The sequence below is a fragment of the Melozone crissalis genome, unplaced genomic scaffold, assembly GCF_028551555.1.
Source record: "Melozone crissalis strain CALT ecotype California unplaced genomic scaffold, PUWL_Pcris_2 ptg000013l_1, whole genome shotgun sequence".
NCBI classification, from domain to species: Eukaryota; Metazoa; Chordata; class Aves; order Passeriformes; family Passerellidae; genus Melozone; species Melozone crissalis.
This window is the reverse complement of record NW_026535791.1, coordinates 22144933-22157571: the sequence shown is the minus strand read 5'-3', so window position 1 is coordinate 22157571 and position 12639 is coordinate 22144933. Positions and strand designations below refer to the sequence as shown.

The following is a 12639-nucleotide window of genomic DNA, read 5'->3' as shown; positions in this document are numbered from 1 at the left end:
GTCTTATACAAATCTTCAGTTTGGCCAAATGCCAGCTCTCAGGTCTTCAGCCATCATCTCATTTACAGCAGACAGCTTATCCTTTTGCTTTTGACTTACTATGTGGCAATTGCAGCCTGTGTTAGCACTTGGGAATTGCAGAACTTAATAACTAATCAGATTTATATAATTTTACACAAATAGCTACAATTCCTACAGATTAATTCACTTGGCATACTTATGACTACATGATTCTGATTCTCAGTTCTTTTAGAGCTTGAGAGGAGGACAGAATATCTATATCCCAAATATACCTTCCCTCCAAATGTTGAAAAAAATCAGACTCTAACATGCTTAGGACTCTCTATTCCTTCATCCCATGTTAGAACTTTGCAGAATGAGAATAATTTAGGAGTGAAAGATCCTTTAAGATAATTGAGTCGTACTGTTATGCCAGCACTGCCAAGTCCATCACTAAGCCATCTCTGTAAGGGCCACAACTGCATGTCTTAAATACCTCCAGGAATGGTGACTCAACAACTTTCCTGGCCAGCCCATTTAAGTGCTTGACAACCTTTCCTCCGAGATATTTTCCTGGTATCCTTCCCAGCACAATTTGAGGCCATTTTCTCTTATCCTATTGCTTTTTACCTGGGAGAAGAGAACAACCCCTACTCGGCTACAGCATCTTCTCAGGTACTTGTAGAGAGTACAAGTTCAGCCCTGAACCTCCTTTTTAATAGTCTAAACAACCTTGGTACCCTCAGCTGCTCCCTGTAAGACTTGGGCTTCAGACTCTTCACCAGATTCATTGCCCTTCTCTGGACACCCTCCAGCACCTCAATGTCCTTGTGGTGAGAGGCCCAAAACTGAACACACGATTTGAGGTGTGGCCACACCAGTGCCGAGTACTGGAGGACAATCACTGCCCTGGTCCTGCTGGTCACACTGTTGCTGATACAGGCCAGGGTGCCATTGGCCCTCTTGGCCACCTGGGCACAACCAGCACCTCAGGTCCTTTTTTGTTGGGCAGATTTCCAGCCATCCACCCACAAAACAGTAGGGCTGAATGAGATTATTGTGAACCAAGTGCAGGACCCATCACTTTGCCATATTAAACTTCATGCAATTCACCTAAACTCAGGGATCCAACCTTTCTACATCCCTCTGCTGAGCCTTCCTACCCTCCAACAGGAAACACTCCCACCAACTTAGTATTGTCTGCAAACTTACTAAAAATGTGACAATAGTGTCCACTTTCATCCATCTCTGGATAAATAATTGTCTGCTTTGTACTTTGAGATCTTTTGGAAGAAATGAATGAGCTGGAAAAAAAAAAATGTTCTTATGTCTGAACACTGACAGTTTGGGAGATTAGAAGGGAAATGAAGAAGAATAGTTCAAGAGAGAACTCCAGTTACCATGAACTAAAAATCCACTGAATTTCATGAACTAAGGAAAAGAGTGATCCCACAGTGGTTTATAAAAATGTTATTGGCTCAGAGATTGTTTTGCATTTTTGTAATTCCTTTTTACTAGCAATTTTAATCTCAGGGGAAACAAAAACCCAAGATATTTTATGTAGTAATTGTCCACTGCATGGCATAAAGATGACCACTCTGTAATACCCCTTACAATATTAGAACTTCCCCTTATAAACCTAAAACTTCCAAAACTGACCTTCCTGGATAAATGTAAAAGGATTTAGAATTTTAAATTTAAAATTATTAAAAAAATTGAAAGTTATGCATGCATAAACTACTGGCTAAGAACAAAAATCAACAATTTCAGACACCTCACTTGAGTAATTGCTTGCTTATATTTAAGTAGTGAATATCATTGGATTAATTATATGGATGAGGGTTGCACATCTGGACCCTTGTTCTCATTGGAATCCTGAATAGAGGCTGGTTTTGATACATGAGTGGTTTTGTGGAAGCAATTACAAATCGGTATTACCTATATCTTAATACTGGAAAATTTTAATGTAGACAAAGGGAATAGTAACAGCTTCTGTTCTGTGCAGTAATGCCCAGAGGTAAATTTATGTTAGGACAATAGAAGCAGAGAATCTGTTATTATCTTTGCTAATGCTGGGACTCTGTGGTTTATTTTAGGATTTCTTTTTTAAAGGCATGGGTGCATAAAGCATACCATATACAAATGTTAAGTGAAAGTTACATTTATAACTATAGTTAGGTATTAGTTATGTTTAGACTTAATATTAAGTATGTTTAAGCTTTTCTGCTTGCCTAACTATTTTCATGGAAAAGTGGTTTGTATTCTCATGAAAACTACAGAATAAAAAAAGCTGTGCTTTGCCATTGGTGTCTTCCAACCACACCATTCCTGATTGAAATGTCTAAGAAAAAAAGGATCTTTTCAGCCTTAGGGAAGCCAATTCAAAACCATTAAGCATAGCTCAATCTCTGCACTGAACAGAAAAAAAATCACTTTTGGATTGAGGATAAAGCGTCGTGTATGCCAAATCTCAAATAAGGTATTGAGAAAGCTACATGCAAGCCTGTGAGCTCTGCATAGCACTGAATATTATTTTCTTTGATAAATAGATAAAGCTGTAATAGATTGGAGAGCATAAAACTCAGTAGGCCTTTATTTTAAGAAGGTCTCTTAGTTTCACCTTTACTGCCGAAACCTGACTTGTAATTGGGTAAGTGAAAGTCCAGGTTTAGAAGGTTCACTTTTTAGAAGAACTGAATGGGTCTTATAACATTCTGCACATTAATTTGTGTCTTTTAAAATAGGCACAAATTCTCTTTTCTGTTTTAAAAAGACATTTGCCATAATGGAAGCAGATGGAATGGTATTCATTGGTATTTCTTCCAAAGCTCATTATCAAGTATACAGTGGCAGAAAACAAAAAAAAGTGCCCTACAGGACACAAAACAAAACAAAGTGCCCCTTTAACTAAAATGCTGAAATCTATCCCATCCATATTTCATTCCATGAACATTTCTGTCTAATCTAATTGACTTAAATTTTCAAGATAAAATTGTTTTAATGGTAAAAGAAGTGTATTTGTCTATATCAGACACAATTCATAACAAAAGAACACAGACCTAATACAAGATATAGGGGAAAAAAAGGTAAAAATATGTTGTTTAGCTTCACTATGCAAAACAGGAAGATAGCATGCATTGTGTAACATAATTGAAGTAATATGGGAAACCTAGTTTTGCATAACCATAATGAGACATTTTATGTTTTGTTTTAATAGATGGGTGACATTTATTTTTCTTTGCTAAGAAGGGGAAAGCATATTTGTTAGAATGGTTTTCAGTAAATGTATTAGAAATGTTTCTTGGCTTCAGGGCATGCTGTTTAACTGGTGACAATATTCAGAATAGAGGACTTCAAAAGGAAGACTGGCAGACTTGAAAAGGGAGTATAAACATCTAGATGAAAACTTTTTGTAACTTTTTGTTGAAAAATAATGATCATTTAGGTAAATCTGCTCTTCCTGATCAGGTGGTCTCCTACTTCTTTTCAAAATATGAATTTTCAAGAAGGAAGATAATTTAAAACTAGATGAGTTTTAGTAAAATAAAATTGGCAAAATATGGCTGAAAATACAGTATTTGTGCATCATTTGGGTATTTCTTTTATTTAGGTTGTACTTAAAAAATACAATGCACTATTTTGCTCGTGGATGCCTTTCAGATTGAAGGTATTTCCTTGTTTCATGGTGAAGGAATTGCAATCAACGAGAATTAAGTATTAAAAATTTAAAAGGTGAAGAACAATAAACATACTAATTATTCGTAGTTGGTGTTTGTAAATTTTCAAAGATTGGAAAAAACTCTCATATTCCTGTAGACTAGAAAGTATTCATGCTTTTTTATTATTGCACATAATATAGGATCCATTTCTTCTAGACTTTTAAAATTAAATTCCTTACTGTTGCTATCCAGCTCCTCCTCTTTTGCTATTGAATGTTGTACTACAATAGCATATTTATGCCTGAGTGTCCTCAGTACATGTCCTGTGGATTGAACTCAGCCTAAAACCAGTCTTGCAAACTAACTGTAAACCCTCAGGCATATCTAAACCATATGGTGAGTGCTACGTGGATGTCCCAAAGACAACACAAATATCTAATCTGCATGGTGTTTTGTAGCATTGTGTGTGATATACCAGCTCAATTTGTGAGAGGTAGAACATTACCCATTTTTTGCTACTTTAATATTTTTATCCTAAAATATAAAAAAGAGAAAATAATTATGGACTATGTTTTGTTAGTGAGGCATGCATATGAAAGTTCAGGAAAATAGTCAGTGCCAAAGCAGTGTACTAATATATACAGTCCCAATTCATAGAATCACACAACAGCCCAGGTTGGAAGAGACCTTCAAAGATCTAGCCTTTTGTGGGAAGGAGAACTTTGATGAGATTATCTGGCAACCTGCCACATTGAATCTTGAAAACTTTATGGGATGGAAGTTGTTGGGGAAGAGAAGGAGACAAAACACATCACGTCTCTGTGTGGTAGCTAGTCGCATCTTAGCTCAGTTGGGGCTGCCTTTCTTCTTCCAGGTGTTATCCCTTGGTATCTTCACAGTCTCCCTGTGGTGTCCAGTTTGTAAGCACTGTCTGAATTCAACTTCTTTTCAAGGCCTGTACAGCCCCCCAGCTGGCCCTATGAGCACAGCTGCTCTCTGTGCCTCCACCCCCAATATCTTCACTTACTTTGTAGCTACTCCCAAAACCTCACAGAATTTAGCAGGTATTTTGCTGGCTACATAGGAAGGTACTTAAAGGTTTTCTTCCTGCCTCCATGCCTTCCAGCTTTGAGAATGTAATGAAATTTATAACAGAGGGAGGAATACCTGTTTGAGAATGATGTTCAAAATCTCTGATCCTGCTTCTATCAAGTATTTCCCACACCCTGTTTTTGATTCAATTTTCACTTAACAGATCTGATCTGAGAAGTTCTTTTATGCTTATGCCTGTCATTGTTTACCTGCACTGAAAGCCTTCATATAGAAAAAAAATAGGTAAAGAAAAAGCTAATGAATTAGAAAAGAAATAGTATAATAACAAAAATGGGAACAAAAATACTTTATCTCTCTCAGCAGCCAGGCAGGCAGAAAGGAGAAAAATGTGGTAAGTAAGCTGTGGAGAATAGGAAGTTTAAAAACTAAAGTGCCTCTATTTTAGAGACACTGCATATGTTTTCCAGCTGCAGGATGGGAAGCAAGATGTCAGTAGCGTGGCTGGAGGTTAAGATAGGGCTGGAAGACAATTGGGGCACACAGAATCAATTGTATAGCTGTCACAGCAAAAAATTATTTGGTTCTGCATCTAGAAGTTTCACAGTTGCTCCAAACACATGCACAATGCTATATAGCTTACAACAATGGTTATACTAAGTGACAATGGGTGACAAATCTAGTTGGCTAACTGGAATGGAGTGGAATACAATAGAGCATAAGACAATTATTCTGCAAAAGGGAAGCCCAAAGTCCTAATATTAAGATTTTATAGGAGATACTAAGATAGTGGGGTAGGACTGGGATAATAGTAATTAGAACAGAATAGTTATTCATTATAACACAGCCTCCCACCAAGACTGCCCAGATGTCTCAAGAGAAAATGCCAACATATGAAGCAAAGAAAAGAACAAAATAATCAGACAGCAAGAGATGGGAATATCCACTTAGAGGGAACTTTTCTCCAAATTCTTTTTTAAATTATTTTCTTTTAAATCATGAAATATGGCACATAACCTCTCTTTCAAAACCTTTTAACGGTTAGTTAGCATAAAATTCCCAAGAATATCACGAGTTGTATGTGCCAAGTCCTTCTTTGAGTCTTGGTAAGGTCTTGACATCAGTGACATCCTGTGGCATTGAATTCCATAATCTAATTATGTGCTGCATTAAAAAGTATGTTCTTTTATCAGATTTGGAGCTGCTGCTTTTCACTTTCACTTAGTGTCCTTTTGTTCTTGAATTATGAGATGCAGGACTATAGAAGTTCCTGATCTATTTTCTCTTTGCCACTTACCATTTTTATACTTTCATCATATCCCTCCTTATTCATATTTTATTTTTTTTTTCTTAAGGTTAACAATTCCAGTTTTTTCAGTCTTTTCATATGAAGGCTTGTCCATGTGCCTAATTATCACAATCAGTCTTTTCTGAATACCTTCTAATTCAGTAATATCTTTTTGTGATGGGGTGACCAGTACTTCACACTATTCCAGAGAAGGGAAAATTATTGATTCATATAATGACATATTTTCTTTCTTTCTTATTCTTCACCTCATTTTCTTCTGTATTTGAAAATTTTATGTGCTTTTTTGACTGCAGCTGCTCATCAAGCAGGGCTCTTCTTTGAGCTGTCTGCAGTGAGACCCAGGTGTTTTTCCTAAAATAGTGCTAGTAAGTGAGATCTCTGATAAAACAAATAATCTAATACACATTTAGATTTCTTTGCTTTGGTTTTGGTTTCCAGTTTGTTTGTTTGTTTGTTTGTTTGGTGGTTTGTTGGTTTTTTGGTGGGTTTTTAAGATGGCCACCCATCTCCCTGAGTCAATTTTCTCTCAGATTTCCTGTCTTATTTAGACTTGGTTAGTAATATTTCCTTGTTATTTGTAAATTTTGCCAAGTTGCTGTTCACTTTTTTTTTGACATTACTTAATACATTTTGAGCACTTGGTCCTTGTGTGGTGCCTTGAAGCACCCTGCCATTGAGGTTTTGCTATAGTGAAAATTGACAGTATGTATGTTTTGTTTTTTTCAATCTTTGAGAAAATTTTTGCTTCATTTTGCATCCTATCCCAAAATTGCTTAGTCTCTGACTTGAGATGGAGACTGAATCTCTTGAGAGGAACATTGTTCTCACCACATTTATTCAATTACACTAACAAGGTCAAGGGCCAAGTTGCCTTCACAATTAAAGCTAAATATTTGAGAGACAACTATCCTGTTTGCAACCACAAGTATGGAAATTAAGGGCAGAAAATGGAAAACTAATTAATTCATCATGTTGGGCAGACACGTTCAAAATCAAGATGGGAGCAAGCTTTTAGCACAGCAGTTCTGAGAATTGTCTTGGTGATAATCCTAAAAACCAGGAATTTAATCATTGCAAATAGGCAGGAATATATGAGTCTACTTGTTACACCTCAGACTTTGTGTGAAAATAAGGAAAAAGCAAACTAGTGGTATGATCTAGACAGCTGTTAATTTTCAAGACTTTCTTTCACAATCTGATATGAACCAAGATATTTTAGGATTTGAAATACCTAAAGTTCTTGTTGGAAAGGGGAAGGGCAAACTTATTTTGAGGCTTTATACGTCCTGACCTCCCCTAGGCCTGCTTATTTCCTGGTATCTCTCTCTCTTTCTCTCAAGTGTTCTCCATCCTCTCCCTGAGAGAGTCTATGTGTGCTTCACCAACCCTGACTGCCTACAGTATGCAACAGACCTCACCACCTTTCTGCACCAAGAAGATTGCTTGCACAGAGAAGGCTCCTCAGACTCCTTGGGACACCTTGCACAGATGCATGCCACTGCCTTGAACTCAGAATGGACAGTAAAAGAGATCCTGAACATATGTGATCAGACACCTGCAACTCAGACCCTACCTGTTTGGTAAAGGAACTATAAGGAAAGCTAGAACTTCTTGTGATATTCCCATAGTTTTATCTAACATAAATCCTGTTTTTTCTGTACTGAGGTCCACCCAATCCTAATCCAAACTATTTTGGGTTGAGCACAGGTTGACACCAGTTAACAGTGACAACAGGGATCAAGTATTTAATTTGTGAACAAGCCTATGAAAATGTTAGTAACTCCTCAATAACTAGTGCTGGTGCCTGATAAGCTGAGAGGACAGAACATGAAATATAATCTATGTCTATCTATGGACCAATTATACATACATATCTATATATATATATATGCACACATATATATCTATGTGTATAAGAGTATTTATACTACATATATTTTTTTTCCTTTAGCAAGCTGCTTTGATACAGTAAAATATAGGATGCAGAATTATAGGAGAGTAACAGAAAAAGTTGCCACTGTGACCTTTTTGTTAATTCATAGCAACACAAAAAGTACTGGTAAAATATAGCACAATCGAAAATTTAGAGTTTCTCATTTGAAGGAAGAATAGGAAGAAAACTCAGTGCTCTCACTAAATTGTTGAAGGCTCTAAAATACCACAGGGCTTGTGCAAAATAAGACAGTGACAGAGATGGACCATAAAATGTATAGTCACACCTATGAGTGAACATATTGTTATATTAATGGCACTTCTGCATCAAATATAAGAATAGAAACAATACTGTGTGTCATTTAGTTAATTTAGAGGGAAAAAATTATAGCAAAAGTATGAGCTCACTGCAACAATTCAAAGCTGAATGCTTTTCACAATAGATTTGCAAAATAAGCAGCCACCTAATAAAAAGTTATGTCAGTTTTTACAGTTTGCCTACCAAACCTAAGAAAATAGCATTAAATGATTGGCGGTGGAGTTTTGTGGAAACAATACACATGGAAAACAGTGACAATGCTGTGCCTGGTGCTGGCTTCATACTGAAAATATCTGTGCTTTGCAGTTGCTGTGGAGTAATATATCTCTTGAAATGTGTGTACATTCAAGTAGTATTAAGACATAAATATATACCTTTTCAATGGTGCTTTTTCATTTGGGAGAATGTCACAAAATACTTTTCAGCACCTCTGGGAAGCTGTTACTCACTATGCAAAGCCTGTATCCCACTATTTTTCGTGTAAATCCATAATGATAAAATATATCAATAAATAAGTATTTAAATGCTGACTGAAATAAACCTGTATCACTGTAACAATTCAGGGAAGAATCTGTACTTCTTTCTTTTTGGGATTTTTTTTTCTTTTTTTCTCTAGAACCTATATAAGAATTGATTTGAATATATTTAGATTTTCCCATTTTCAGACAATCTTCTTGTTTCTCTACTTTCCTTAAAAGGCTGTGCATCCTCCTACTTTCCCCAGTGTAGCAGGATAAGAGACACTGCATTTTCCAAATAGAATGTTTTAATACTTTCCATCCTTCCATGTTGTTAGTCCCAAGTAATGATTTCTTTCCGGGGGGTGGTATCAATAGTTATTACTTTAATGTACAAGATAGTAAGTGAAATATCACAATGGGAATAAACTGTCAAGGATGATGTTGGCTAAAATACTTGCTTATTTGAAAGGTTCAGTTTCATCCTGAAATCTGTGACAAGAAAAACATCAAGTTTGAATCACAGGAATTTATGTAACTACTGGGAGAAGGATTGGGTGGTATGGTTTTGGTACCTCTACATTCCAATTTCATATAAAACAAAATGCAGTTATGATTTTTATTTCTGTTAGGCTAAGTAAACTAATAGAATTATGAGGCACAAAAGGTAACCTTTCTGAATTTAGGCTTGTTTTTATTTTTTTTTTTTTACCTGAAGTTTACAGCCATAGAAGTATATGTGTGAAATACTCAGCTGTCCTATACTTGATCAGGAACTTGATTAGGGGGCAATTTGGTGCTGTTGTTACTGGGGATTTTCCACATATACACAATCACAGAGACATAAATATATGCAATTTTTCTATTTAGATCTTACAATATCACTTGAAAATCATAACAGCAAAAACCAACAGGAATTCTGCTTTTATTAAAGTGGAGTTCAGATTTTGTCCAAGTATGACAAAAATACTGTTGAAAAGCTGTTTTTTATGAACACTCTCAAATCACTTGGTATTTTGCTTTTTTGTATTGTTTTGTTTCAGTTTGGTTTCTTGTTTTGTTTTCTCTATGACAGCACTCTATTTTTCAAAGACATGGACTTTCTCCTGACACTTTTAATTATACTTTTTTATGTAAGACAAACCATGGTCCTTGAACCATCCAGTCAAATCTCTCCAAGCAGAAATATATATGGTTCCCAGAAGAAAACAGCTGAAAACACTAAAGCTAGATGGACAGATACATTAATTATTACATTAACTTCAAATATTGTTTTCCATACCAATGTGACTTTGAGAAATGGAGAATCTATGAAATCAAGTATTTGACAGGTGACATATAAGGTATCATGTCATTTATCTGTTAGACAAGAAAATGCTCTTCTAGCTGAATTTTAATAAAAGAAACTTCTGTCTTCATACTTAGATTTCACAAAATACTTGGATTGTGCCTAGGCACAAGATGTCTACGTTATTTCCTTTCACATTAAGTAGTATTTTAAGTATATTAGTGTATCATTAACAACCTGTAAACATCAGCAGGTATATGAATGCTGTCTATTCATAGAACTAGACTTTTGAAAACATGACTCTCAGAGTGCATCCTTTGAATTTTCCCAACTGGTATGGAACCCAAGGCTGAATCAGTGGAATTACTTAATCTTTTCCTTCCTATCAAAATTAAATACAGTATTGCAAACTTTTGTGTTGTATTTTCGAGCTCTTACTGACCATTTATTGTAAAGCCATACCAAAAAAGAACATAAATTAAATTGAAAATGTTCTCTAGCCTGAAGATTTCAAAGTTGTATTTATCTCCATAGTTCTGTAAAAGCCCTATTCTACTGACTGAATAATATTTTTAAGGCAAGTCTTTAGTAGGAAATTTAATCCAAGTTACCTACCGTGTCACTTAAAATAAATGGTAGCTGTGATAGCTTCACTCATTGACTTGTTTTTAGTTGTTCATCTGGTTTTTGTTAAATTTCAGATTTTATTGATTTTGAACAGTGAAATCAGATTGGCCTTTAACTTTTAGGTTCCAATTCAAATTCCATTAATCAGGTATAACATAGTTCTGTTCATGCAATAGTAAGCTAGAGCTGCAGGAGGCAGGGGGAGAAGAAAATCCCTAAAGAGAAAAGCAATAAAGTTTATACTTTCAAATTTAAAAAATATATTCAGTTCAATTGGCTTCCTTTTATAGCTTTAAAACTATGTGTATTTTCAAGGTACTGATTTTAATTTTCCTAGGCTAGTTTTAAGGAAGCAATTAAGGATTTAAAGTACAGACAGAAGTGTTGATCATAGTTACATCATAGCTTGCTGTTACACAATACACTTTTTCTCACCATAAAACCAAAAAAAACCTGAACCACCACCCCCACCCCCCAAAAGACATAGTACTTATTTTAAAAAAGAGACAACTGGTAAAGAAACTTGTTAATCCTGTGCCTAACTGTAAAAGAATTTTAATGTAGCAGTAGCTAGTTTGCATGCAAACATCTCTGAACTGCCTGGTAAATTTTAGCCCAATGTTTGAAGCTTTTTTCATAACATTTACTGAGAAATATGAGATTTAAAGTAGTGTATGTTATATAAGTTCTTCCCACCTCCCAGGATTTGGTAGATCGAAGTAAGTAGGCCTATCATGAATGTCAGTCAGTATGCCTTAATACAGATTCAGTTTGAAATACTTGTACTGAAAACCTGCTTGCACATGTCTTCTGTCATTCTGTGTCCTGTGCTTCTCCTTAGATGATCAGTTCATAGAAATTGCTGTGTGGGAAGCAGATCTGATTGGGATGGACAAACAGTGTTATATTGAGTAAAACTAGTTCCCCTTATATTAATTTAACTTTAGATGTATATGAATTGATAGTAATTGTTATATATATAGGGTTTTTTTCATTTTAGTGAACCACATATAGAAATGCCTGACTTCTTTCAAAGTAATTCTTTGAATGTCTGTGTCAGCTAAAGATTTTCTTGTACACTTAAAATAGATTTGTGTAGATATTATGTTGTTTGTGAGATCATCAACATGTATCCTGCTAATGGAACTCCAAGATAAAATTTAAACTTATATTTAAGACTGTATCATAGTCTTTTCCCTACCCTTGGTACATAACTCACTTATTTTTTATGCTATGGGCAGTTTGTATTCAACTATACATTGTTTGCATCTTGCCTCTCTTTATCAAAATTGCATGCATTCACATTGCAACTGAGACAGAAAAAAATTTCTTCTTTTTCTGTCTCTCATCACCTTATTTACCATTCTTTAAATAAATAATTTGATAGTTGATTCATATTTTGCTTAAGCCTTTTATTATGGCTTGGTTGAAGAAGAGGCTTTCAGAAGCTAAGTTTGAATATCTGGATTGCAGCTCTCCTTATGTTGAATTAGGATGCATAATTTATGGCCATATATTAGTTGTGATATATGGAAACAAATAGTTTAATATTGTTCTGATTCAAAAATAATTTAGTAATTTCTTATATGATTGAGTTTGTGTGTGAGAGATGATAAACTAAGCAAAATCAACAATATGCCAGGAAATCCTTCAGATATTTACAGTGTAAGCTTTTCTGTGTCCCAGGAGATCAAAAGAAAAGTATGTGGGTGGTGCACTTACCTACTTCTCATCTTGAGGCTTACCAAAGTGGTTGTCAGCGGAAGATTTGTATTGAGCCAATCAGGCATCCAGTATTAAGCAAAATGCATGATCTTTGTCCCCTTGGTAACAGTTGTGTTTAGCAGAACGCAAAATGTGTTGCTCTAAATCATTGCTCTAATTGGCACCTTTGTTGACAGTCTCAAAAGAAAGGTCAAGATGTGGTTAGGCGTGGGACTGATGTACTGTCTTACTCACAGCTGCAGCCTCCTTGGCTGAATGCAGCAATTTATTGA

At 35.4% G+C, this 12639-nt stretch overlaps 1 protein-coding gene across 6 annotated transcripts in view; it reads left to right on the top strand.

Annotated features, from left to right (window-relative positions):
• PCDH9 (protocadherin 9) overlaps nt 1–12639 on the top strand; it is a 671446-nt gene that overhangs the window by 168278 nt on the left and 490529 nt on the right. The window contains exon 2 of one of the 6 annotated variants that reach the window (XM_054271761.1): nt 7359–7555. The exons of the other annotated variants lie outside the window; for them this stretch is intronic. Coding sequence (XP_054127736.1) covers nt 7359–7379 — 21 coding nt within the window. The 3' untranslated portion in view covers nt 7380–7555. Of the gene's footprint in view, nt 1–7358; nt 7556–12639 lie in introns of those variants that run through there. 6 annotated transcript variants of the gene reach the window in all.